This window comes from Microcaecilia unicolor, chromosome 3, assembly GCF_901765095.1.
Source record: "Microcaecilia unicolor chromosome 3, aMicUni1.1, whole genome shotgun sequence".
Taxonomy (NCBI): Eukaryota; Metazoa; Chordata; class Amphibia; order Gymnophiona; family Siphonopidae; genus Microcaecilia; species Microcaecilia unicolor.
Genome location: NC_044033.1, coordinates 433,576,930 through 433,604,509, shown reverse-complemented (window position 1 = coordinate 433,604,509; position 27,580 = coordinate 433,576,930). Strand labels below are relative to the sequence as shown.

The window sequence follows — 27,580 nt, the reverse complement described above, 5'->3', positions numbered from 1 at the left end:
CAAAGCCATTTCTGTGTACCCAAACCCAACTTCTGTTCCACCCCCAGATCCCTCCAGCCACCCTTGGGACTCACCCAGGGGTCACACCTAGAGGTGTAGTGGAAAAGGATAAAAACATAAGAATTGCCATACTGAGTCAGACCAATGGCCCCATATCCTGCTTTCACCAGTGGCCAATCCAGGTCACAAGTACCTGGCAGAAACCAAATTAGTAGCAACATTCCATGCTACCAATCCCGGGACAAGCAGCGGCTTCCCTCATGCCCATCTCAATAACAGACTATTGACTTTTCCTCCAGGAACTTATCCAAACCTTTTTTAAACCCCAATACACTAACCACTGTTACCACATCCTCTGGCAGCAAGTTCCAGCTTAACTATTCCTTGAGTGAAAAAATATTTCCTCCTATTTGTTTTAAAAGTATTTTCATGTAACTTCCTCAAGCATCCCCCAACATAAATGTTTATGTTGCTGTTCCCTCATTTTGAGACACAGAGAGGGGCATTTCCAATATGACATCCAAGTTGGAGTTTGGACAGTTTGCACTATACATCCCAAATCCAAATAGAAAGCATGACCATTTTTGAAACTGCAAAGGAGGAGATTCTATATGTGGCACCTAAAAAATTGGTGCTGAAATCAGTGCTAAGCTTATTCTATAACTGGCACCTAGATTTAGGCACCGATTATAGAATATTTTGGCGCTGATATCTGCGCACATCCATTGCTATGCTAACAGAAAACCTGGTGTAAATCTCAACGTTTAGATGTAGGCACACGGCCAAATTCTATAACTAGGCACCTAAATTTTGAAATGCACATAAAACACCCATTTCCACGTATTAGTTCTGTGCACATTGGTACAGAATATGCTTAGAGAGTTGTGTGCCTAAATTCTAATCAGTGCCAATTAGTGCTCATTATTGCTTGCTAAGTTTTTTTTTATCAGCACTCATTAGCTTGTTAAGCCAATTAAGTTACGCGCGGTGTTATAGAATCTGCACCGATTTTGGTGCCTAAATCTAAGCACACTATATAGAATTGGGGGGGGGGGGGGGTGGAATGGGGGAAGAAACTGTTTGCCCTGGCATTTGTAGCATGAAATGTTGCTGCGATTTGGGTTTCTGATCTGAAAAAGAAGGGTTACCTTTGAAAGCTAATCAAAAAATGTATTTAGTCCAATAAAAAAAGGTATGATCTTATTTTCTTTTCTCTGTTTTGTTTTATTTCTATTTGTTACCTTTAAAAGTGGACTTAATGGCTACCACATCACTTTACTCTTTTGATCTAGACAAGGAAAAAAAAGATTTTAAATGCTCCCACGTTTCAACCTAATTCATGTTTAATGTGAGATATAAATGTCATAAATAAGCAAATAAATAGATAGAAACTCTGAATGTTGAGCACTTGATTCTCATAAAATGATGTCTGTTTTAGTGGTCCTCTACCAGGAGAAAAAAATCTCTGCACGAATATATAACACATGGTAGGGTGTCCATATAACCAGCTCCAGTCCACACTGATTACGATTGATAACAAATCACTATTCTAGCTATGAGTAGTTATTCCGTTATTACTTCCTCTGTGTACAGCCGTACGCTGCACAAGCTGGCATGTTTTAAAATATAAGTAAGTAAAAATGCTACCAACAATAAAGAACGACAACGTGGATGCAGCGGCTCATACGTTTCTTTACTTTGTTTTGAGTGTACGCAGAACGACGGCTGTGCGGGGAAGGGAAACACTGACTAACCTAAGTGGATTCAATTTTTTGACGTCATGCCACCTCCTGGAGTTCCACCTTAAACAAGTAGAATCTCCCCAGACCCCAGCATGCATTGGAGGGGAGTAGAATATGCCCATTTTCAATGAGGTTTGCGCATGCTCTATAGCCTGAGGCTTTCCTGTTTCTGCTTCTTAGTCTGAGGTCTGCAGGGTCGTAAAAGCTTCAAAAGCCAAAGCAGAAATCTTTTATCTCTGCAGAACTGGAAATCTGTGTAATAAGCCAGAGCTCCAGTTCTGTGGGATTTTATCTGAGGCTTTCAGGAATTAGCCCGGTCTCCTCCTGTCTTTTGCATCTTTCTAAGCATCTGCTGAGTCTTTCCTGGCAGCTTCAGAATTCAGAAGAAAAACAAAAGAGAAATGTCTGTGCTGGTTCCTGATCCGGTAAGAATGCTTTTTCTAACCCTTTCTAGTCATAGCATCAGAGTTTAAAGAACTCTTTCCCGTGAGCTCTTACAACCTTCTCTTGAAACAGCACAGTGCAAAGATATTTAAGAAAACAAAGCTATTTTCATGCTATGACAGTTCTTTCCAAACTTTTGTCCAGTATGTACCTATTTTAGTACTGGAAAACTCATAAAACCAATTAGAATTCAAGTATCTTGGGGGCCCTTTTGCCGAGCACTGGTAAACCCAAAGCAGGCTTACCGCTCACTAATCCGGAAGCACCGCCGGGCTACCGCAATAGCCCAGCGGCAGTGCCCACTCCCAGCGCACGCCATTTCCAGCGCTACAAAAAGTTTTATTTTTTTTAGCGCCAATGTTTACCCAGGGGTAATTAGAAAGTGTCACTGGAGCTCTTACTGCCACCTCAATGGGTAGTGGTAAATGCACCCCCCCCCCCCCCGAAATGGCCACATGGCAAGTGGTTCACTTTCTGCACAGCCATTTCTTTAAAGATAGAAAAAAACGGCCTTTTATCTCGGCACGTGTCAAAAACATGTGCTGACGCCAGCGCAGGCACCTTTTTGCCGCAGCTTCGTAAAAGGACCCCATAGTAAGCAGAACATTTTTTATATTAAAGTTTCAGTATTGTGTAGTAACAGGCAAACCTTCATTTTTTTTTAAAGTAGGAATTCCCCATCCCTTAGCTTCACTCATCACACTTGTCCTCTCATATCACCCAAAATCCATCCTCTTTGTGATCACTTCAGGCCAGGGCTGGCAGCCTGGCCCTAGCACTATTCATTGATTGTATTAGATATCGAAAGGTTGCTCTTGGGAAGAAAGGTTTTAATCGTTTGAGCTTCCACATTGAATAGAACATTTTCTTTGTTACAGAGTTTACTTGGCTCTCGAGAGTAAGGTTGCGATCAACTGTGACGCCGAGTATTTTCAAACTGTCTGAGGTGGGGAGGGTATGTCCAGGAGTATTTATGGTTGTGGGTTTGTATTTGTTATGTTGAGAGGAGAGGATGAGGCAATGTGTTTTTTCAGTGTGTAGTTTCAGTTGGAATGAGTTTGCCCAAGAATCTATGATGTTCAGGCCATCACTGATTTCATTGGTTATTTCTGTCAAGTCATTTGCCCATGAGTCCATGATGTTCAAGCTGAGCTTGATTTCGTTGGAGATTTCGGTCAGTTCATGTTTATAAGGAATGTATATTGTGACATCGTCTGCGTAGATGAAAGGGTTGAGGCCATGGTTGGATAAGGACTTGGCTAATGGGGTCATCATTAGGTTGAAGAGGATCGGTGATAGTCATGATCCTTGAGGTACTCCACAGTCTGCTTTCCACGGTGATGATATGTTTCAGTTTGATTTCACTTGGTGTGTTCTAGTGGTTAGGAAGCCCTTGACCCAACTAAGTATGTTTCCGCCAATACCAAAGTAATCTAGTAGTCTTAGTAGTAGTTTATGGTTTGTCAAACGCACTGGACATGTCGAATTGGAGGAGGAGTATGCTTTTACCTGTTGCTATTTCCTGCTTGAATTTGGCTAGGAGAGTGATTAGTACTGTTTCAGTGCTATGGAGTGGCCGAAATCCTGATTGTGATTCATGTAATATTGTGAATTTGTTCATATAATCAGTAAGTTGTTTGGTTACCATGCTTTCCATCAATTTGACTGCCAGTGGGATAGAAGCTACCGGGCGGTAGTTAGAGATTTTGTTTATTTTTTTCTTGGTATCTTTTGGTATTGGGGCGAGTAGGATGTTGCCATTTTCCTTAGGGAAGAGACCTTGTTGAAGCATGTAGTTTAAGTGGGATGTAAGTTCTACTATGAAGCGGTGGGGGGGGGGGGCAGATTTTATCAGGTAGCTGGGGCAGGTATACAATTTACAGTGGGTATTGGAGAACCTATTAATCGCCTGGGTAACTGTTGCGACGGTGAGGAGAACGAAGTTTGACCAAGTTCGATCCGCTGGGTATTCACCGGGGGCTGGGTCCAAGCCATTGATGAAGTTTTCGATATCGGTGTTGTCCTGAGTTAATGTGTTATGTAGGTTTACAATTTTTTCTTTGAAGTATTTAGCAAGATTGTCTGCAGTTTGGATGTTTGTATTAGTTGTGGTGACCAAGGTGGTATCTAGTAGTTTGTTCACAAGTTGGTATAATTTTTTTGTGTCTTTGTAATCTTGTCCTATTTTAGTTTTATAGTAGGACCTTTTGGTCTGTCTTATTGCGTATTTGTATTTCCTTTGTATTTGTTCCATGCGTTGAGTGTGTGCTCATATTTTATTTTTTTCCATGCACGTTCGAGTTGCCTGGATTATGTTTTTAGTATTTTCAATTCTTCATTGAACCGTGGTATCGAGTTATGCCTGCGTAAGGTTCTTGTTCATAAGGGTGCTATTTCGTCCAGTATGCTTTTGCATCTTTTATCTCATTCTGAGAGGTAGTATATGGAGTCCGTTTGTGCTATCCATTCGTTATTGTATATCGTTTGCCAGAATGTTTCCAAGTCTGTATGGTCCCTAGTGCTGTAGGTTGTGTGTTCTTGTATACGGTGTGGACCCTTTTTGTACCATTTTAGGGATAGGTTTAGTTTGTAGTGGTCAGTCCATGGTGTTTCTGTCCATTTAATTTCTGTTATTATTAGGTTCTGGTTTGTGGACAGTTTGTGTGAGATGAAGTCGAGTGTGTGTCCTTTGACATGGGTTGCTTGCATGGTGGCCATTTAAAATCCCATAAGTGAAGGAATTCCTTGCATTCACGTGCATTGATAGAGTTTAGGTCTTCTAGGTGAAGATTGTTGTCTCCTTATAGTATATTGGAGTTGGTTACGCAAGTGTTTGAGATGAAGTCCATGAAGTTTGGCTGGCTTTCATTCCAATTACCTGGTGGTCTATAAAACAAGACACAGTTTAGGTGATCAAGTAGAGTTTTGTGGTGGATTCTGATTGAGGCAAGTTCAAGTTGGGTTGTTATGGAGAAGGGTAGTTAGTGGGAGTCATTGTGGATAGGACGTTGAAATCTTCAGCTCAATGTGCTGCAGCAGCTAAGAAGGCGAACAGAATGTTGAGTATTATTAGAAAAGGGATGGAAAACAAACATGAGGATGTTATAATGCTGTTGTATCGCTCCATGGTGCGACCGCACCTGGAGTATTGTGTTCAGTTCTGGTCGCCTCATCTCAAAAAAGATATAAAGGAATTGGAGAAGGTGCAGAGAAGGGCGACAAAAATGATAAAAGTGATGGGACGACTACCCTATGAGGAGAGGTTAAGACGGCTAGTACTTTTTAGCCTGGAGAAAAGGCAGCTGGGGGGTGATATGATAGAGGTCTACAAAATAATGAGTCGGGGAGAGCGGACGGATGTGAAGCATTTGTTTACACTTTCTAACAATATTATTATTACTCCCAGCCAGCCAGAGTGACTACCTACCCTACTTTCTAATGCTTCTGTCTCCATCACCAACTGATGCAATCCATGGGGCCAAAGAAAGCCACTATCCCCACCCCACCCCACCCCACATCCCAAAGTAGTACTGAAGACTTGCTACGGTGCCATGGGCCTCAAGACAGGTGTATTTAGTGCTGAAAACCTGGCACAATCCAAAGTTTGGGACCTGCTGTGTTACAAAATACCGGAAAGCTGATTGTCTGGGGGTGTAAAAGGGATCAACTAGGAGTGGTTAGGAGGACCTGAGTGGGGGATTCTCTAGGGGCAGTTCAGAAGGGCCGGGATGATAGGAAGTTGGTTTGGGATGAGAGAGTAGTAGATCAGCTAAGGGTGGAAGAGGGAATTAACTTCATGGATGAAAGAGGGGCTGGAGGAGAACAGATACAGGTTGACTCAGGATTTGTATAAGAGAAAGGGGAATGGGGTTGTAGGTAGTGTGAGAAGGGATCGTGAGAGCATGTGTTTGAGAGGAGGAATCAGTGGGGCATGTGTGGAAGAGAAGGAAATGACAGGGAGAGTGTTTGAGAAAAGGGATCAGCAGTGGGGAATCAGGTAGGTGGCATTGGGGGTGTTTGGCATGCATTAAGGATTGAGAGGTGGGTCAAATAGAAGGTTAGAGAGAGGGTGGGTGGAGTTGTGAGGAAGAACAGGACTGGAGGCAGGGAAGGGTCATTTTTCCTCTATCCCAATCCAGATCCTTTCTCCCTTGATTCTGGTTTTACTTCCCACCCAAACCCCAATTCCTGATTCTAGGTCATTTCTCCTTTCTTGCTCCCTGCCCACAATCCCTCACTCATCCCAGATTCCCTTACTGCCTTATTGAACTGTTCCTAATAATTAAGAACCCCCCCCCCCCCCTCCTACAAGCACTTATTTATTGTGAACATTTATATCCCACATAATCCCACCAAGGCAGGCTCTATGTGGCTTACAACATTGGAGGAAGAGAACAATACAATCAGTCATATGCAAGATGGAGTAGAGAGTAGAGGAGGGGAAGAGAGGGATTCAACAGGGAAGAGGAATGAGGGAATGCAGGAGTGGAGTAAGAATGAGTACACAGGTAAGTCTTTAGAGATTTCTTGAAAAGGCTGTGTTCTGCTGTCTCTTTTAACGTTGATGGAAGAGCGTTCCAGAAACGGGGGCATGTGTAGCTGAACGACGAGGCAAAGAGCAGCTTATATCTCAAGTTCCTGCAGTTAGGAAAGTGGAGAGTCAGATACGTGTGGGAGGACTTCATGGAATTCCTGGGCGGAAGGTCGATAAGACTAAGCATGTAGGTTGGGGCCTCCCCGTAGACAATCTTGTGAACGAGAACACAGACTTTGAATTCAATTCTTTCTTTGATCAGGAGCCAGTGGAGCTTTTCCCGGATGGGCTTCGCTGCCTCAAACCGCGATTTGCCAAATAGAAGACGCGTCGCTGTGTTCTGCGTAGTCTGAAGTTTCTTAAGGAAGTGCTCCTTGCAACCAGTATAAATCCCATTGCAATAGTCAAAGTAAATAAATATAATAGAATAGTTAGAAATCATTTAGCTTTTATAATACAAGATACAATGTACATAATTTCAGAAACCATTCCACAGAATGTATCCCTTAGCGTCTGCAGGCATTTATTACACATGATGATAAGATACTAAAGTGCATCCTTTTTGCTGTTTCAGGCATCAGTCACATTCAGTGATGTTGCTGCTTATTTCTGGGAAATGGAGTGGGACAGATTGATGGAATGGCAGAAGGAGGTGTACAAGCTTGTCATCAAAGAGATTCATGGTATCCTGATGTCACGAGGTAAAGATACTTCTTCTATCATCTGCTACTCTTAAACCCAGTGCAGTATGGATGGTACTGGTGAAATACTGCATGGGTGCATAAAATTTGGATCGTGGTATTATTCTGAGTCCAACTGGAACTGCAGTGGTGCCCAGTTGGCAATAGATGCTACTGCAGGTTTGCCTGGACCCAGGGAGAAAAACTGCCGTCGAAAGGTAGAGGAGGAGAATTTGAAAGGGGGGGGGGGGCAAGAGAAACTGAAAGGATTACAAAGAATAAAGGAGCAAAACAAAAGCAAAATGTGCAAGATAATAAAAATAGAAAAATTTAAAGAGATCAAGCACAATTTATTTAAGTTACATTTGTACCCCGCACTTTCCCACTCACGGCAGGCTCAATGCAGTTTACATATACAGGTACTTATTTGTACCTGGGGCAATAGAGGGTTAAGTGACTTGCCCAGAGTCACAATGAGCTGTGCCTGAAGTGGGAATCAAACTCAGTTCCCCAGGACCAGAGTCCACCACCCTAACCACTAGGCCACTCCTCCACTCCAACAATTTAGAGAAAATAAATAAGTAAAAGCAAATAATGACGGAGATAATATTTTTATTTTTCTGTCCTAAAACATTTTGAAAACTTGGGCACTAATAAAGGAGCCTTTCCACCCTGTATTTTGTATTCTTCTGTACTTATTGCCTCCTGGCTCCATGTTATGCTAACTTTATCCTATCACAGAAAACACAAGCATGGTCTTAAAGGTATTTTTAAAGGTAGCCCAACTTAACAACAATAACATCCAACAATGTTTCCTCCAACTATATATTTAAATAATATTTTTGTGGAACATCAGGTGGTGAGGTGTGAGGCAGAACACTTGCTCACCAACACTGAAATCCTTATTGGTCCCTTTTTAAAAAAAATTATACTATGAAAATTCTTCAGTTGAAAAATACTAACCTCCTGTTTACAAAGTCGTGCACAATGAATTGGCTGTGTCGGCATTATCGCACCGGCAGCAGCTAGCGTAGCTTTGTAAACATGGGTAAATCGCTTACTCTTATTTTATATAATATATTATACCGCTCATATCTCTTATTGGAAAATAAAGGACAATTCACTTATTTTATGATTTTCAAAAATAGGCACTTATCTTAATGTGAGTCAATGACCCATCACTGCCTCTCACAGTCGGAGCTTCAGTAAACTGAACTTCTGCTCGCCATAGCACTATGTTCCGCTGTCATAGCTGCATCAGGGGAAATAACTCTGATTTCATTTCACTCTGAGACCTTCTGCAACTGTGGAACGCTATACCAAATCACTTGAAAACAGTCAACGAAATCCATTAACTTTCGCAAATCACTGAAAACCTATCACGAGAATCCATAACTACAACAAATCACCACTCATCCCTTATTATAAATGTCTTCTTCTATAACTCCTTGTTTAGACTGACTGACTTTCCTGTTATCCTCGATATTTCTGTAACACCAAATGTATTTTTTTGTACCCTGATATGGTGATGCCATAACAGGTCACTGTAAGCCACATTGAGCCTGCAAATAGGTGGGAAAATGTGGGATACAAGTGCAATAAATAAATAAATAACTCTGTAAAAAGAGCACAAAATATCAATATCGTCTTCTACATATCCATTGAAAGCAATATTGCCGTCCACAAAGCTTACTATCACTCTTAAACTTCGGCACTGTCTTATACACTGTGCATTCTCAGCCATTTATAAAGAGGTCAGATGACATCAACCAATAAAATTAAATCAAAGAGGACCAATCAAGTTCTTAATTTAGACCCATGTGGACTAATGTGCTCAGTTGATAAATCCATCGTACTCTATGTTTGAAGCCCTGGTTTCATTTCACTCTGAGACTTTCTGCAAGTCATAAGGAAGGGGGCAGGAGCAGTTATTGGGTATAGTAAAAGTTGGCTGTTACCGCACCTTAGTTTGCCAAGGTAGTGGCAAACCTGTGGTATCTTGACTCCTAGCAGTAGTACCACGAGAGTACAGTTAAGGATCACTGACGACATTCTGAACCCAGTACCGGCAAAGGCAGGAGTGACTGGGGATCTCTCTTGCCTTGAACACACTAGACCCCCAGGGAATTTCACTACGTAGGTCCAGGGGTGGCCTATTGGAAGGTGGGAGGCCTTTATGGGAAAGAGGAGGGCTATATGGGGGGGGCGTTGTGATGAGGAGGCTTTTTGTGGTTCGGAGATTATGGTTTATTGGCTGGCCCCTCTAAGATGCTCCTGGCCAGGCAAAATGAATATCGCAGCTGACAGTATTCACCTCAAGCTGTATTATTTGATTTACAAAGTAATTAAATATTTTGCACGCATTTGCATGCTTTACATCTCATTATTATGTGTCCCATGGTAACTTATATTAATGTGCGTTACAGAAATGCATATTTCTGTTTAACATGTGTGAAGGGGCAAATAATTTATTTATTACATTTGTACCCCGTGCTTTCCCACTCAAAGCAGGTTCAATGCGGCTTACATAGTAATTGGGATTACAAAGTATTGATGAAAAGAAATAAGTTTGATGTTATCGGAGTAATAAAAGAAGTAAGTTACATAGTAATGAGATGCAAAACATGCAAATGCAGGGGCAGCCCAAGGCAAGATGCCGCCTGAGGCAGGGCTGAAATGCAGCCGCCACTGGCCTAGTTCTGGCATCTCTCCCGTACCTTCCTCCACCCCACTCCCCAAGTTCACCCTCCCTCTTCACGTCCCAAAAGCCAACAGCGGCAGGTGCAATTCCCACATGCTGCCCTGCCCCAGGCACACGCCTCTTCTCCACTGCAGCCAGCTCTGAGGAAAGAGGAAGTTACATCAGAGATGCAGCCACAGTAAAGAGGCAGATGCCGGAAGCAGGGCAGCGCATGGGAATCTTGCCCACCACCACCAGCTTCTGCAACATGAAGAAAGAAGGCAAACTCAGGGAACGGGGTGGAGGCAGGAAGGAAAGGGCAGATGCCGTTCCTGAAAGAGTACCACCTGAGGCCCAGCCTCAGGTGGCCTAATGGTTGGGCCACCCCTGTGCAAATGCATATAAATCAACTCATTACTATGCAAATTCTATAATGCGACTTGCGGTGCAAGGTTATTGGATTATATTCCATATTCTTTTTTATTGAAAAGCAGAGAGGCTATAATTTTTCAATATGGTGATGTTCTGGATAAACTTAAGGAGGCAGTCATTATACCAGGTCTTAAATAAAAAAAGCAACGATGAGGATGCTTAACACTGATTTTTGGCCTATTTCAAAATTTTCATTATTATCCAAAGTGCTTGAAAGAGCTGTGTTAACTCAATTATCAGTATTCTTAAGAAACAGTAAAATATTGCACTTGTGTCAGTCGGGTTATAAATAGCATCACAGTACTGAGTCAGCATTGCTGGATATTGCAGACAGTACACAAGTGAAAGCAGCTCAGGGTTTTGACGCACTGTGGGTACAACTTGATCTTACTGCTGGTTTTGATACAGTGTCACATACACTGTTACTTTATCAGTTGGAAAAGACTGGAATTGCCTTCAACTGTTTGGGTTTGGGTTCTTATTTATCTAATCAAACACAAAGTGTGCTTTGGAAAGATGTGGTTTCTTCCCCTAAGGCTGTACTCAGAGGAGTGCTGCAAGGATCCATTTATCCCCAGTTCTTTTTAACTTGTAGCTGATACAACCAGGACTAGGTTTGGGAACCACTGACATAATTGATCTTGATTTGTCCTTCCCATTTTCAGGGCATAGATCGTAGAAGTCTGCATGGCACTGTCCTTGTTCTCCAACTTCTGAAGTTGTCATCAAAGCCCCACTGTAGCCCATCCAAATCAGTCCAGCCATGATTAGGGCACAGACCGTAGAAGAAGAGCAGACTGCTCCCCATAGTAGGACCCTCCTGACCCCCCCAGACCTAAAAACTTCCCTGGTGGTTGTCAGGATTGCAGGAGGTCAAAATTGCTGGACATACTTATATTAATATGAAATCAGTTTGACAATATTAAACCACCTTCTGACCTCTGATAAACTCTCCCCCTCCCCTTCAGGAACCATTAAGGATGAAATGGACCAAATGGTGCTCAGAGAGGCCTGATAGCCCTTTGGTTTCTCAATTACTCCTGATTAACATACCTTTTGTTCCATCTGGGAGCAGGGCTTCAGAGCAACGAAAGCCAGACATAGCGGCTCCATCACTAGGGATTTCAAACAGGACAACCTGTGAAAGTTGTCACCTTTCCTGACTTCAGAAAGTATCTGGAGTTCTGTAAAGGAAATAACTGGGAAAGAGAGAAGTTTTTGATCTCTCTCTGCTTCTGTTCCCTCTCAGGGCTAGATGCACTAAACCTTAACGACCCTCTAACAACCCTTTAACGAACGAAATTCCCAACCGTTGCATGCATTAAAGGCCTTTTTCCAACGAAGCAAGCAGCTAACGAAAATGGAGTAACTACCATTGTAATGTGGGCGATTCGGGATGCACTAACAATACCGACGATTACACCGAATCATTTTCCGCAACATATTTAACGTGTGGTCAGAGCAGTCGTAAAGGCCTGAGCTGTCATCTCCCCGCTGCCCCCGTACCAGAAAAATCAAAGCTGGCATGTTTAAACATGAAAAGTGAGAAAAAAAAATAAAAACACCACAAACACTGGCTCCCCGCTTTCCCCTGCACCACCAAAAAAACAAACATACCATAAAAAAGGATCGGGAGGGGGCAAAGGCGCTCGCCAGAAGCATCCTGCATGGACGGCCCCACCCCCCCCCAGATCGCCGCCGCTCCACGCCTCCGCCCCTCACCAAATCAAAAACCGAAAACAAAAAGCCAAACTCCAGCGGCTTTAATGCACCTTAATAATTGCCCAGAAATAAGGCCTAGTAGTCCCCTCCAGTCCATCCAGCTGGGTTCAAAATGATGCCTGCTGACCCTTAGCAGTAGTCTCATGGTACTACAGCTAGGGGTCAACCTTCCATAGAAGGGCAAATCAGAAGGGGTTTTTAATAGGGGAGGTGGGGGAAGGATCAGAAGAGATGTTTGATTGGGGGGGGCTGAGAAGGATTAAAAGAGTGATCAGGGTGATTGGAGGATTGGCTTGTCACATCAGGGGATGGAGGGATTGGGAGTGAGATCTGATCTAGGAGTGAGTAGGTGTAATGGAAGGATTTTAAAGATTGCTTTTCAACTCTGTCTGAGTGACCGACAGTGCACTCTAGGTCTGTGTTTTTGATTAAAAGTAATTCTGTTGGTGTGAAAATGACTTGGAATGTGTAAGAAGATAAGACACGGCTCTAATTAATCTAGTATGTGCAGGGGGGAGGTGGAGCATGTTTCAAGTTCAGGCTGGCCACCTGGACACAAAAACATGTGACTACATTCTCAAGCATTCTGTAATTTTCCTTAGCTCTGAAAATGAGTTCTAAACCTAATAAAAAGGGCGGCCTCTTATAGCGAAATCAGAAGCTCACCTATGGGCAGACGTGCCACATAGGAATCTGAATGCCTGGTTACGAGACTCTGGCTTCGCTGAAAAGAGACTTCTCTCAGCTGATGTAAAAAGCCTGGATGTAGTGATGTGTGACTAGTGATGTATGTATATTAATATTTCTTTATTATTGCTTTTTGCCTGGTCAAGAGACTCCTGGCTTCTCTGATAAAAAGCCTAGACGTAGTGATGTATGACCAGTGATGTGATGATTGTTTCTGTTGAACTATAGATAGGTATTATTGTTTCTGTTCAACTATATAGCTTAATCATTGTGTATATATCTTAATCATTGTGTATCTTAGACAATAATTACTTATACACTCTCCGTTTGAAGTGAACCTCTAATAAAAGTCTCATTTACCTAATACGAATCCAAAAGAATCCACAGTAATTGTTGAGTAGTCTGTGTTAGTGAGGCAGGCTGTAAAATCAGAGCAATACATTAGAGGGCCTGGGAAGGGGTGGCACTGCCTCAGGTAGCTGTCCTGTTCAAAGTTAATACACAGGTACTGCATTACATGTTTGGGCTGATAGCACAGAGGGCCTTAGCTATTGACCCAAGCATATAATACAGTCCTTGTGCATTAACTGTCTTCCCTGTGTGGTAAGTGCAGGGCAAATCAGAACTTGCCTCCTACATTTATCACACAGGCTTTGCATACACCACACACTAATTTATGTTCTGTTAACATGCGGTAAGTTGAAATCTCATCACACTTTAGTAAAAGAGCCCCATAATTGTAGAAAAAATTGGCGCCATCTAAGTGGGTCAGAACCAGAAAGGGCTTTGTCCATGAAAGCCTCCTGGGTTTATCCTTAATATATGACACAAATACAGACAGAGCTAATACAGTGAATCACACATAGGGAATTGGTAAGCAGAGTAATTTACTGAGACAGCCAGCTACCTCTGGTAACCTCCAGACCCAGAGATCAGGAATATTTTATGAATAAGTGACAGGCTGTAGTCACCTCTGCTCCCTGAGCTCTCTTAGATAAAAGACCCACACCTCAAAATACACAGACACTTAATGACGCATTAGAACAGGAAAACTGCAGGATTTCTGCAAGTAGAAACTTAAATGCAATATTTTTATTGACAGGTTATTCCATTGTTCATCCTAATGTTATATTCAAGATTAAAAAGGAAGATGAGAACTATTTCACTCAAGAGTATGACTGTGAGGCAGAAGAAAACATTAACTCCTCCATTAGTAAGTAATTGTTTTGAATTTTTTTTCATCATCAAATTTCAGATTGCAATCTAAACATCAAGATATAAACCTCATCTCTTAAGTCCACCACTGGACTTAAGAGGTCTTTGACCTCCCCTTCTTTTCTAACCCCCCTTTTTTTTATTTCTGCTGTCCTATCAATATTTGTAGTTCTTTTCCTTAAGCCTCTTTTAATATTGATATTGTGCACCCCTATGATGTTGGTTTTCCTTAGTGGTATATCAAATAAATGCAACCTGAACCTGGAGGAAGCTATTTGCATCTAATAAAAGAAAATACATCAAAGACAATATTGCATAATTATACATCTGCAGTACAACCTGTCATCTCAATTCAATAACTCTCATACTGTTCAGCCCTGAGGAATCTAACTAACTCTTCTCCCTATTTTCAAGACTTGAATCTACAGTTTCTTCCTGTTTGTCTCAACTGTGTAATTTCTCTGGAGAAGTGGCTGGGAAATTAGTTCCACAGGAGGAAATGATTAGAACTAATGCACACAATAGACCGGATTCTGTACAATTTAGGCGCACAAGTTATAGAATAGTGCCAGTTGCGTGCCTAACTTAAATTAGGCACCAGTTGAAATTAAGTCCCAATAATAGTCCTTAAATGGCATTAATTGGTAGCAATTTGTAGTCTACAAATTTAACCCCCCCCCCCTCGCGATATTCAACATATCAAATACAGACTTCTTACTCTCACTTTCAAAGCACTTACATAGTAACATAGTAAATGACGGCAGATAAAGACCTGTATGGTCCATCCAGTCTGCCCAACAAGGTAACTCATTTTACATGGTATGTGATACTTTATATGTATACCCGAGTTTGATTTCTCCTTGCCATTCTCAGGGCACAGACCGTAGAAGTATGCCTAGCACTCTTCTTGTACTAAACGTTCTGAAGCAAACGTCGAAGCCCCTTAAAATTTACACTCGAGCCCATCCATATCTATTCAGTCATGATCAGGGTGTAGACCGTAGAAGTCTGCCCAGCATCGGTTTTGCTTCCCAGTTACCAGCGTCGCCACCCAGTCTCCGCTAAGGTTTTGTGGATCCATTCCTTCTTAAAAGAATTCCATTGTGTTTATCCCACGCATGTTTGAATTCCATTACCAGTTTCATCTCCACCACCTCCCGCAGGAGGGCATTCCATGTATCCACCACCCTCTCTGAATAGATTTGGATCTCCTGATTATTTGGCTTCTTTAACTATTCCTTTATTCTCCAGCTAGACTTTTATGTTCATTAATCGATATCAACTTGTTCTTCCTGGTCCCAAAACTGCACAGATTTAGTTCACGTGTCACCGTGCCGTTTTCTTCACGGCCTCCTGCTATTGGAATTTTTTACCCTTATCTCTGCATTCTGAACTTTCATTCAAAAAGTTTAAAATAGCCTTAAAAACTTGTTTTTTTAAGGAGGCTTTCCACCTTGACTCTTAATGTAGAATTTGCCGGTGCCTGAAGTGTCCCCCCCCCCCCCTTCCAATTTTTCCTTTAAATGTTATCTAGCCTTGCCCTCCACTTTTTCCTACCCTTGCTCTTATTTCTTGTTTGTTGATTGCCTGTTTTCCTTTCCTATCAAGAAATTGTAACTCTTTTTCTTTTCTTTTCTTTTCTTTTATTTGTATTTTAATTTGTAAACCACCAGTTCTCCTAGTCAGCTTGGGCAGCATAGAAAGTTTTAATAAACGTATTTATCTGACCAAACACGACCGCTGACCAGTTAAATAGCATATTGACGCCTAATCACTAATATTCAGAGGCAAATAACCGGTTATCACCGCTGAATATTGCTGGTTAGCGCCTAGAGCATAACCGGCTGTATCGCGCAACTTATCTGATAAGTTTAGCAGTCAAATGGACCACATAAATAATTATCCTATTTTTAAACACTATAAAGTTAACCGGTGTCACGAAACGCATAACCACCTGCCTGGGGCTACCCATGGCCACTTAGAGGGTCTATCCCCAGCACCACTCAGGTCCGCCTGCAGCTGCCTCCCTCCGCACCTTCAGTGTTCACTCTGGTGGATCCTCTTCTACTTCTATCCCTCTGCCTGTCGGCGTACCTCAGGGTTCTGTTCTTGGTCCCCTCCTCTTTTCTATCTACACTTCTTCACTTGGTTCATTAATCTCATCCCATGGCTTTTCCTACCATCTCTATGCTGATGACTCCCAAATCTACCTTTCTACCCCTGATATCTCACCTTGCATCCAAACCAAAGTTTCAGCATGCTTGTCTGACATTGCTGTCTGGATGTCTCAACGCCACCTGAAATTAAACATGACCAAAACCGAGCTTCTCATTTTTCCCCCCAAACCCACCTCCCCACTCCCCCCGTTTTCTATTTCTGTTGATGGCTCTCTCATTCTCCCTGTCTCCTCAGCTCAAAACCTTGGGGTTATCTTTGACTCTTCTCTCTCATTCTCTGCTCATATCCAGCAGACCGCCAAGACCTGTCTTTTCTTTCTTTACAACATCCGTAAAATTCGCCCCTTTCTTTCTGAGCACTCTACCAAAACCCTCATCCACACCCTTGTCACCTCTCGTTTAGACTACTGCAATCTGCTTCTTGCTGGCCTCCCACTTAGTCACCTCTCTCCTCTCCAATCGGTTCAAAACTCTGCTGCCTGTCTCATCTTCCGCCAGGGTCGCTTTACTCATACTACCCCTCTCCTCAAGTCACTTCACTGGCTCCCTATCCGTTTTCGCATCCCGTTCAAACTTCTTCTACTAACCTATAAATGTACTCACTCTGCTGCTCCCCAGTATCTCTCCACACTCGTCCTTCCCTACACCCCTTCCCGTGCACTCCACTCCATGGATAAATCCTTCTTATCTGTTCCCTTCTCCACTGCTGCCAACTCCAGACTTTGTGCCTTCTGTCTCGCTGCACCTTACGCCTGGAATAAACTTCCTGAGCCCCTACGTCTTGCCCCATCCTTGGCCACCTTTAAATCTAGACTGAAAGCCCACCTATTTAACATTGCTTTTGATTCGTAACCACTCGCCTCCACCTACCCTCCTCTCCTCCTTCCTGTACACATTAATTGATTTGATTTGCTTACTTTTTTTTTGTTTGTTTTTTGTCTATTAGATTGTAAGCTCTTTGAGCAGGGACTGTCTTTCTTCTGTGTTTGTGCAGCGCTGCGTACGCCTTGCAGCGCTATAGAAATGCTAAATAGTAGTAGTAGTAGTCATGCTCTACACTAGCACCCTCCTCCCACCAACTGGGTCCCAACCGCCTCTGGATGAGTCTCCCACTCTCACATTATCCCCAATGATTTCTAGGTTTCTAGGGCCACACTCCCAGTGGTCCCACAATTCCTAGAATGCACCCACAGACCCAATACACAAACCACTAGGTTTCTTAGTCCAAACAAGCAGAGGCAATAAACTAAAAATATTTATTGTCTAACAGAAAAGGTGCAATCAGCAAAACAGTAACAAGTAGCTGAAATGTGGATCATACATACATTTGTATACTATCTAAGTAGTACCTGTGGCGGTCAGGACATATAGCTGCTCATAGGTTATCAAATATAACTGTTTACAGGGCCTCAGCAAAGAGCTCTTTCTCTCTCTTCTCCCTGGCTAAGACTGGCGAAAAAAAAAAAGCCAGTATATCCTAGATGAATTGAGCTCCTGGGCCAATCAGAGCCCAGAACAACAAGTTTTCAAAAGTATACTGCATCTCATTTCCTATCTGTGTTAGACTAAAGAAAAAAAACAGTAATTTCTCTGTAATAGCTATAAACATAAACATTCACCACCAGCTGGCCAAACTAGGGAAATACACTTCAAAAAATAATCAATACAGTTTACAGGCTTAAAACCCACTGTTTTGTCACAACCGGTTAGTGCTGAATATCAGCATAGCTGGTTAACTTTTTAGCAGTTAAAAAAAAAGAAAAAAATCCCTGGATATTCAATGCCGGTCACCAGAAACAGCTTGGCATTGAATATCCAGTTTTAATGCCGGAGGTGGACAGCAAAAGCACTGCTGGCTGAATATCGGGCCCTTCGGACCTGATTCTATATAAGGCACCTAAAAAAAAAATCCATGCGGTAAACATTTCTGCCTAAGCGTATTCTATAAGCAGTGCCTAAATTTAGGCATGGTATATAGAATACACATAATTGATATCTCAGCGCCTAAAACTACATGCATCCATTTACACCAACAAAAACATAACATAAATTCCTGTGCATAGATTTACGTGCACTGGGTCATATTCTACAACTGCGTGCTTAAATTTTGGAACATGCCCATTTCCCTGCCCATTTTGAACTGCGCACATTAGAAGTTAGACACAGTTCATTACAGAGAGCGCTTAGCGAGTTGTGCGCGTAAATTCTAATTATTGCCAATTAGTGCTCATTATTGCTTGTTAGATGCTGTTATCAACGCTGATTAGCTGGTTAAGCCAATTAAGTTAGGCATGTTGTTAAGGAATACCCTTAGATTTCAGCGTGGACCACTAGTCGCACTATATAGAATACGGCAGTTAGCACCTAAATGCTATAGTGTTCAACTACAAGGGGGGGGGCGTGCACATGGGTGAATTGAAGGTGTGTCTTTGACATGGTGTAAGAGCTTGTGCTTAAAGATAGACGTGTGCATGCTGACTTATGCTCTGTTCTGTGATGGCAATTTCGCACAGTTGCTGCTATAGAATTGGCACTTACTGCCAGATTCTATATAGTGCGCCTAGTGTTTCGTTCTGAAAGGGAAGGCTGAAGGCAAGCCAATTACGTATACCTCTTTTGTATATGGTTGGCCCCTAAGCTACATGAAAGCTGTATTGTAGAAAATCATTAGTATCATAGCAATGTTATTTAAATGTTCTAATTGTGTTTTTATTAGATATTCCATCACTATTATGCTTGTATCTTATTATCTCTCTTGTTTGAATTTCAGAGCTGTTAAATGTGTATATTTTTTATCCTGTTTCATGGTAGTCTTATTAGTAGGTTTCAGTTTGCTGTTTTTAAGTTTCCTCTTTCATTGTATTTATGTTTATACATTTTACTATGGTTATGCTGTTAACAAAATTATGAGTTTGTTAAACTGCAACAACTGTACACCACCTTGGGTAAATCTCTTCCTAAAGGCGGTTAATAAATCCCAATAAATAGAAAGTAAGAATATGCAGGAAGGTGATACTGAATTTGATGTTCTTACTCCAGTTCGATATTTAAATTGAACACCACTGTTGGAAACATCTATAGAAGAAAGGAATAATAGAGCTACATTGTTAACAACTTTTCTGTGTTCAACCAATGGAGATAAGATTTTTTACTCCATCATGTGGAATTTCATGGATCAAAAATTAATGTTTCCACATTTAACTTCAGCTACTTTGGAAGTGAGGATAGAATTTTTATGAGGCCACAGGTTTTAGCACTGAAACTATTTTTTTTTTAAATTTCCTAGGAAATGTATGATTAAAGATGCTACTCTTTTATTTTCAACTTAGCTGAAGCAATTTTTAAATATTTTTGAAGTGTTTTCATTTCACAGGAGATGGGTCATTTACATCAGTCTATTTCACAATATTTTATTAGCAGAACTATTACAGACTTTATTTTTTGCATAATAGGCCATCCAGTTATATCATCTGTGTTCTCGATGAGCATTAAACAAGAAGAAGAATTAGATTTCATGGAGCCATGTGAATCGGAGATGACCAAACAAGTTAATCCCCCTGTAACAAGTAAGGCACCTTTACTTCCTATTAGATTGTACGCTTTCTGGGGAAGGGACGATCCTTATGTTTAAAACTTTCATCTGACGTTCAGGTCAAGGCAGAACATAAAAGCATAGAAATAAGGCAAGCTCTTTTTATAAGCAAGAGAAGAAGAAAAGTAGAAATACAAGGAACAGTGAAAGAATGCTACAGAAATCCCATCAAGAAAACTTGGGACAATCTCTTTATGTTATAGTAAAATAAGGGTGTGTAGACTTAACATAATAAAGTTGGTATTGACAAGAGTTTGGCAGTAGCCTGAGGACAAGAAGGTAAGTTTGGAGTCAAATATGTGCTCCAAGGCTTCTGACAGCGGAGAGAGCAGGGATAGGGGTAGAATGATGGGAAAAGAGAAGGCATACGATGCTATCTGAAGATGGGACAAAGAGTTTAGTCTATGAACTGTTTCACTGTGAAAAAATGAAACAGTAGAAAGGCAAGTCACTTAACCTTCCATTGCCCCAGGTACAAAACCTAGATTGTGAGCCCACTAGGGACAAAATACCTCTATATAATGTATGTAAACTGCTTTGGTTGAACCACAGAAAGGCAGTTTATCAAATTCATGACCTTTTACCTTTACCAAGGCAAATGAAGATAAAAGATGAAGGAAGGGAAGGAGAGGATAAAGAAAGCTATGTATGGTCATTATACAAATGATTGGAATAGCCAAGAGAAGAAAGGGAGAAACTCCCTTATATGGTACTGAAGCCCTGACCAGTGTATCCCAGGATGCACCGAGCAGGGTGCCGCCATTTTGAAGGCAGCGCTCGCAAGAGTAGGGAGTGCAACTCCCTCCTCCTGGCTCAAGGTATGGAGGGGTTTGAAGGGCTTGGGTTGCACTAGGTCACCAGGGCAGGTCAGGGGGAAACCTTTTTGAATGGGGGGCAGCCCCTTGTGTCTGCGGGGGGGGGGGGGGGGGGGGGCAGTAAGCATGCAAATGCATGCTGGCTAGGGCTCTCCATTCCTCCCCAATACTCTGCTACCCCTGCCAGTTCCAAGCTGATGTATGGTTTGCTGTGGGAGCAGCATCAATATTTGGCGTGCTTCCCGCTGAGCATTGGAGTGGAATATCAAATGCCCTGTTTAACATGCATTTGCATGCTACTTGTGCTAAGAGCCGGTGAGCTCGTTGCTACACGCTCTCGTTGGCTCTGATCATAGGGCGAAGTCAAACGCGCCTCTAGCGCACGTGTTTGCCTTTCATCATCTACCCCTTAGTGCGTATCATCACCGTGTAGAATGGTAAGTCCATCTGTGGACAGCCTCTACTTATTCATTTCATGAGAGGTTTACTTTTTACAAAGCCCCCTATCAAACCTCCACCTGTGTCCTGAGACCTCAATATCATCCTTACCCAGTTGATGAAAGCTGTTTTTGAGCCACTCAATTCCTTTCCTCTGAAGTACTTGACCTGAAAGGTCTTGTTTTTGGTGGCAGTTAATTCAGTTTGCAGGGTCAATGAACTTCAGGCCTCAGTAGCAGATCCACCTTACAAAAAATTGCATCATAACAGAGTAGTTCTCTGCACCCACCCTACGTTCCTGCCCAATGTGATATCAGAGTTCCATCTAAATCAGTTCTATTGTCCTCCCAACACTTTTCCCAAACCTCATGCCCATCCTGGCGAAAATGCACTGCACACTTTGGACTGCAAGTGAGCATTGGCCTTTTACCTGAAGCGAACTAGACCCTATAGACAATCCACTCAGCTTTTTGTTTCTGTTGATCCCAACAGGATAGGGGTCACCATCGTGAAATGTACAATTTCAGTTGGCTGGCAGATTTTATTTTTAACTTATACGTAAACCTCTCGGAAAGGCTCCTAATGAGCAGTATATGGAGTGACGTAGGAAGGGGGGGGGGCGGTGGGGCGGTCCGCCCCAGGTGCACGCCGCTGGGGGGGTGTCGTCTCCGCTTGTTCACTGCTCTCTCTGCCCCGGAACAGGTTACTTCCTGTTCCTGGGCAGAGAGAGCAGGGGAACCAACGGAGCCGACGCAGCTCCCAGCGACTGCACTCGGGGCGGAGCGGTTCTCCCACCCGCCCCCCCTTGGTAAGACTGAGCTCGGGGGGGGGGGGGTTGCGTGCTCTGGGGGGGGGCGCAGCGGCGAACCGCCCCGGGTGTCAGCTGGCCTCGCTACGCTTCTGAGTATATGAAATACTTAATAAACTTGAAACTTCTTATGTATTTCCTAAGATGCTTTTAATTGTTTCTGTCTGTATTTATTCTGAGATTTATGATGTCAAATTGTACATACCTTTACTTACGCACAAGCTGGGCTGACTTTTGAGGGTCATGTCAAGGCTCACAATGTCGGAGTGATGGCAGCGTCAGTAGCCCATTTGAGATCAGCCTCAACTGAAGAGATTTGCAGGGCTGCAACATGGTCTTTAGTCCACACATTCACATCTCACTATTGCCTTGAACAAGATACCCGACGTGACAGTCGGTTTGGACAGACAGTTCTGCAAAATTTGTTTGGGGTCTAGAAGCCAACTCCATCCATCTAGCCCATTTTATTTTGTTCCAGGCTGCACTCTTACAACCAGTATGTATATAGTCTCAGGTTAATTGACTTTTTTGAACTCACCATTGCAAGTTCCTATTGTCCTCATGTTGTTTTTCCATGAGTCTGATAGCTAGGGATTCCCACATGTAAGAATTAACTGGCCTGCTTTTCCTTGGAAAAAGCAAATATACTTATCTGTAGCAGGTATTCTCAGAGGACAGCAGACCACTTTTTCTCACATACCCTCCCACCTCCACTTGAAGCTGTATTATATAGCTATATTTTTGTAATGCTGCTCTCGCTCTCAGAAGTCGGATGGAAAGGCACCCGCGCATGTGTTGTGGGAATGCTGTCTCGAGCTCTTAGATGATATGCTAGGCAGCATTTCCGCACCAGGCACTGTGGATGACATCATCCACGTGTGAAAATAAGTGGCCTGCTCTCCTCGGAAAATACCAGCTACAGGTATTTATTTTTGCTTTTTTACAACTGTAGTAAAAATGGCCTTAGCATATATGGGAAAAACCTGTGCAAGGGCACACTAAAGCAGGGGCGTAGCCAGACTTCAGCGGGAGGGGGGTCCAGAGCCCAGGGTGAGGGGGCACATTTTAGCCCCTGCCACTGCCGACCCCCCCCCCCCCCCGCCACTGCCGACCCGCCGCCGCCACCACCACCAACAACAACAACAACTTTGCCCCCCCCCCCCTGCCGATGACCCTCTTGACCCCCCCTTTCCCGCCGCCAACCCTTCCCCACCGTTGCCTACCTTTGCTGGCGGTGGACCCCAACCCCCGCCAGCCAAGGTCCTCTTCTTCCGGCGCAATGCTTCATTCTGTTTCTGTGAGTCTGATGTCCTGCACATACATGCAGGACATCAGACTCACAGAAATAGAATGAAGCCTTGCACCGGAAGAAGAGGACCTCGGCTGGCGGGGGTTGAGGGTGCCCGCCAGCAAAGGTAGGCGGGGCAGGCTTGGTGATGGGAGGGGGAGTCGAGAGGGTCGTCGGCAGGGGGGTCCAGGGCCAAATCCACGGGGGCCCCACATAGCTACGCCACTGCACTAAAGCCACTTTTGACTGCAGCTTACTACAAGGACTTCATAGACATCTATATAGATAAAGAAATACAGTTGTGTACCTGTCTATAGATTTATATACAGAGGTATATATTTACAATATATGTGTTTATTCAATATGATTACCCTGATAAGCAGCCCTATGTGTGGCTCCTGAGGATCAGAGTTTTCTTAAGATACTGTTAGAATGGATCTCTGATGACAGTAAGCATTGTAACACCCCTCAGCTTTGCTGAATGTTGGTGGCAGCGGCTGTGAAACCTGCAAAATTCTGAACTCACGTGCATTGATAATGCAGGCTCTGGGGTAACTTTACTAAACATATTATATATATTTTGTCTCCTAATAGGCTGTTCAGATGTCAAACCTAATATTTTCATCAGATTTAAGCAAGAGCAATTGAAGAGTGAACCCCAGAGATCTGAGGAAAGAGGAAACCTACATATTACAAGCGCATGTGAGCAACTGGGTGAAGCAGGTGATGTAACTTGGATTACAGCTGGTGATGTTCCATTCCAAACAGTTCTTTTATTTTTTTATATTTTTTTATATCAACTTAAGAAAGCTCTGAGTGGTACACAGGATATATATAATAGATAATCATAAAACACTAGTTTTACCATCAGCATATATCGGTTGATAATACTGACATGGAGCATTCAGGTGACAAACATCAGCATGACATCGTAAATCTCAGAATAAATACAGACAGAAACAATTAAAAGCACCATAGGAAATACATAAGAAGTTTCAAGTTTATTAAGTATTTCATATACTGCTCATTAGGAACCTTTCTGACAGGTTTACGTATGATAAGTTAAAAATAAAAAAAAGGGAATGAGATTTGATATACTGCCTTCTGGGGTTTTTTTTTGCGACTACATTCAAAGCAGTTTACATATTATATACAGGTACCTGGGGCAAAGGAGGGTTAAGTGACTTGCCTAGAGTCACAAGGACCTGCAGTGGGACTCGAAGCCAGTTCCCTAGGATCAAAGTCTGCTGCAGTAAACACTAGGCTACTTCTCCACTCCACACCTAAAGAGAGAAAAAGGGAAGTTACAATCAGGAACAAGAGAGAATAATCATGTGTGAGCAGTGTGGCAGATCTCCCAAGACATCCCCCAGAAGATAGCTAAAGCGGGGAAATGGCCTGGGTAGGGGAAGCTATGGACCACATGCATCCTGAAAAAGGAATCCGGAAAATATTCAAAGCGATTTAATCGGGAGGAGCCTTGCCTGCCTGCTTAAATCACTTACTCCACCTAAGTGGAGATATTCAATGGAACTTAACCAGACAGTGGGGTTGAATATTCCCACAGACCGCCAAACAAAAAAGTGGGCAGGTAAGGGGCGGCGCTAGGGATGGTATTGGGAAGGAGCCGGGGGTTTTGCGGGTGCCGTTAATAATCAGTGCCAGCATCCGCATAGCTAAGTGAGTGAATTTAGAACACCTCAGAAGCTTCACCCGCTTAGCTATGCAGGCCCCGGCACTGAATATTGCAGCAGCCATTCTGCAAGTGTAGCTACAAGGGGCAGGAGCCAAGGAGGCTTCGCTCCTGCCCCCAACAACCACCCAAGGACCACCAGGGAAACAAGTAGGCCTTGGGCGGACCTACCTAGACCTTGGGTGGGGGTTGGGGATGAGAGCCTTGTTAGGGGGAGGGGGAAGGGAGGGGCATAGATGTTCATGGGCAGGGGGGAGTGGTAGGAGGGAGGGGGACTGTTTGGAATAATGCCAACGGCACACAGCAAAACGCTGACCACTGCTTCCTGAATATTTACCCCCTATATGTTTATTCAAGCCATAGTTTATGCTTTTTATGTTGTTTATTTTTGTTTATTTTTGTTTTCATCAAGGTGCATATTTCTGAATTTTTCACAACGACATTTTTACATCCTGCTTTAACCTCGCCTCCTTTAACTGTCAGTTGGGAAATATCCTATGGAGCTCTTACTGGAAATCTGGATTCAGTCAGAACATTTCGAAATTTGCTACATCATCATCCATTTAACTTGGTCCTACAAACTAATAACCTCTCCCCCCCCCCCCCCCCCCCCCCCCCCCCCCCGTTTTTCCCTTCCTTCCTAGAATTACTCAAACATCTGTGCTTAGCCTCTTGCTTACATGTTACATGCTTACATATTTAGTATGGGCCCTTTTACCGCTGGTGGCAATGTCAACCAAAATGGAGTCCGTTTTGCTATCCGTTATGGGCTAGAGACATTCATTTCTTAAGACTGCCCACGTCAAGCCTCCAAAATGCCCCCTCTGGAGACATCCTGATCTAAATATACTAGCGATGTAGACTGGGTTTTTAAAAATCCTTTTCTTTGGTTATACACTTTGCATGTTTTTCTGCGAGAAATACATCTATCTGCCTTTTAAGTCATTTTTTGGGTGTTTTTCTATTTTGGGGGGGACACAGTGTATATACAAGCCCATTTCAACAGTATTTTTTATTATTTTTTCAGATTCTTTTATGTTAGCAAGTATTTATTCACAACTCTGGTATTACTGTTTCAACACACAGTAATTCATCTTTATAATATTCTTTTGTTATGTAAGTTTTTATTTTGTTTGCTTATTATCGCCAGTATGGCTTGTCATTTACTCATTCATTTTTTAAATGTTTTATACATGTTCTATAATTTTTTTACCTATTTTATTGTTATGAGATATTTATAGATCTTTATATTTTTTATTACAGACAGTTTTATACCCTGATGCAGGCCTTCCCCAAAATATGGTTGTGTCAGGTCCTTTGCTTGTTAGAATAAAATATTATGGTTTGCCATACTGATGTTTGCTTTTTACTCCAACTCATCTGGTATCTCCTGATTAACTTGGTCTTTTGTATACTGGTCGTGGTTTCACTGCCTCTTTTTGTGTAGATCATATTTGTGTTTCTCCAGTGCTGTGAAATTAATGAGCCTACTCTCATTTTTATCCAACAGAAAACCAACTTCCATGTACTGAGAGTGAAAAAGGAACCTCCAAGGAAGCAAACCTAACAGATATAAAATTTAATATTGAAAATAAAGTTTTTAAATGTTCTCAGTGTGAGAAAAGCTTTGCTTGCAGAGCTCGGCTTAAAAGGCATGTAAGAATACACACAGGAGAAAGACCGTTTCAATGCACTGAATGTCAGAAAAGATTTTCTAGGAATTCAAATCTCACAGCACATAAGAAGCTTCACAGTGGAGACAAGCCTTTTAAATGCACTGAATGTGAAAAATGTTTCACCTGTAGATCACAGCTTAGAATTCATCGAATCATGCACCTAGGAGAGAAATCTTTTATGTGTACTGAATGTGAAAAATGTTTTGCAACCAGATTTCAACTTAAGATGCATGAAGTAATTCATACAGGAGAGAAACCCTTAGACTATATTGAATGTGAGAAAAGTTTTGCTTTGATGTCAAATCTTAAGACAGAAGAAATACTTAATGTAAGAGAAAAACCATTTAAATGTTCTAAATGTGATAAAACTGTTAGTTATAAGTCATCTTTGAAAAGGCATGAAAGGATTCACAGGGGAGAAAAACCATTCAAATGTTTTCAATGTGATAAAAGCTTTAGTCATAAATCCTACCTGAGACAACATGAAAAGATCCACACACAAGAAAAAAATTTTAAATGTCCTGAATGTGATAAAAGCTTCAGTTATAAGTCTTCTCTCAGACAGCATGAAAGAATCCACTTAGAGAAACGATTTAAATGTTCTGAATGTGACAAAAGCTTTGGTCATAAATCTTCTCTCAGACAGCATGAAAGAATCCACTTAGAGAAACGATTTAAATGTTCTGAATGTGACAAAAGCTTTGGTCATAAATCCTATCTCAGATTACATGAAAGGACTCACACAGGAGCAAGTGGAGGAGTGGCCTAGTGGTTAGAGCACCAGTTTTGACATCCAAAGGTGCCTGGTTCAAATCCCACCACTGTTCCTTGTGATCTTGGGCAAGTCACTTAACCCTCTGTTACCTCAGGTACAAACTTAGATTGTGAGCCCTCCAGGGACAGGGAAATACACAGTGTACCTGAACTTAACTCACCTTGAGCTGCTACTGAAAAGGT

At 42.4% G+C, this 27,580-nt stretch overlaps 1 protein-coding gene across 1 annotated transcript; it reads left to right on the top strand.

The window, feature by feature from the left end:
* The first annotated feature begins 1,833 nt into the window (after positions 1 to 1,833).
* LOC115465193 (zinc finger protein 181-like) lies at positions 1,834 to 26,874 on the top strand. Its single transcript, XM_030195598.1, is given in 7 exon segments — positions 1,834 to 2,167; positions 7,295 to 7,421; positions 14,024 to 14,134; positions 19,766 to 19,879; positions 23,849 to 23,977; positions 26,458 to 26,735; positions 26,737 to 26,874. Coding segments are annotated over 7 exon segments (834 nt in total). The 5' UTR covers positions 1,834 to 2,143; the 3' UTR covers positions 26,788 to 26,874.
* Positions 26,875 to 27,580: the final 706 nt, after the last annotated feature.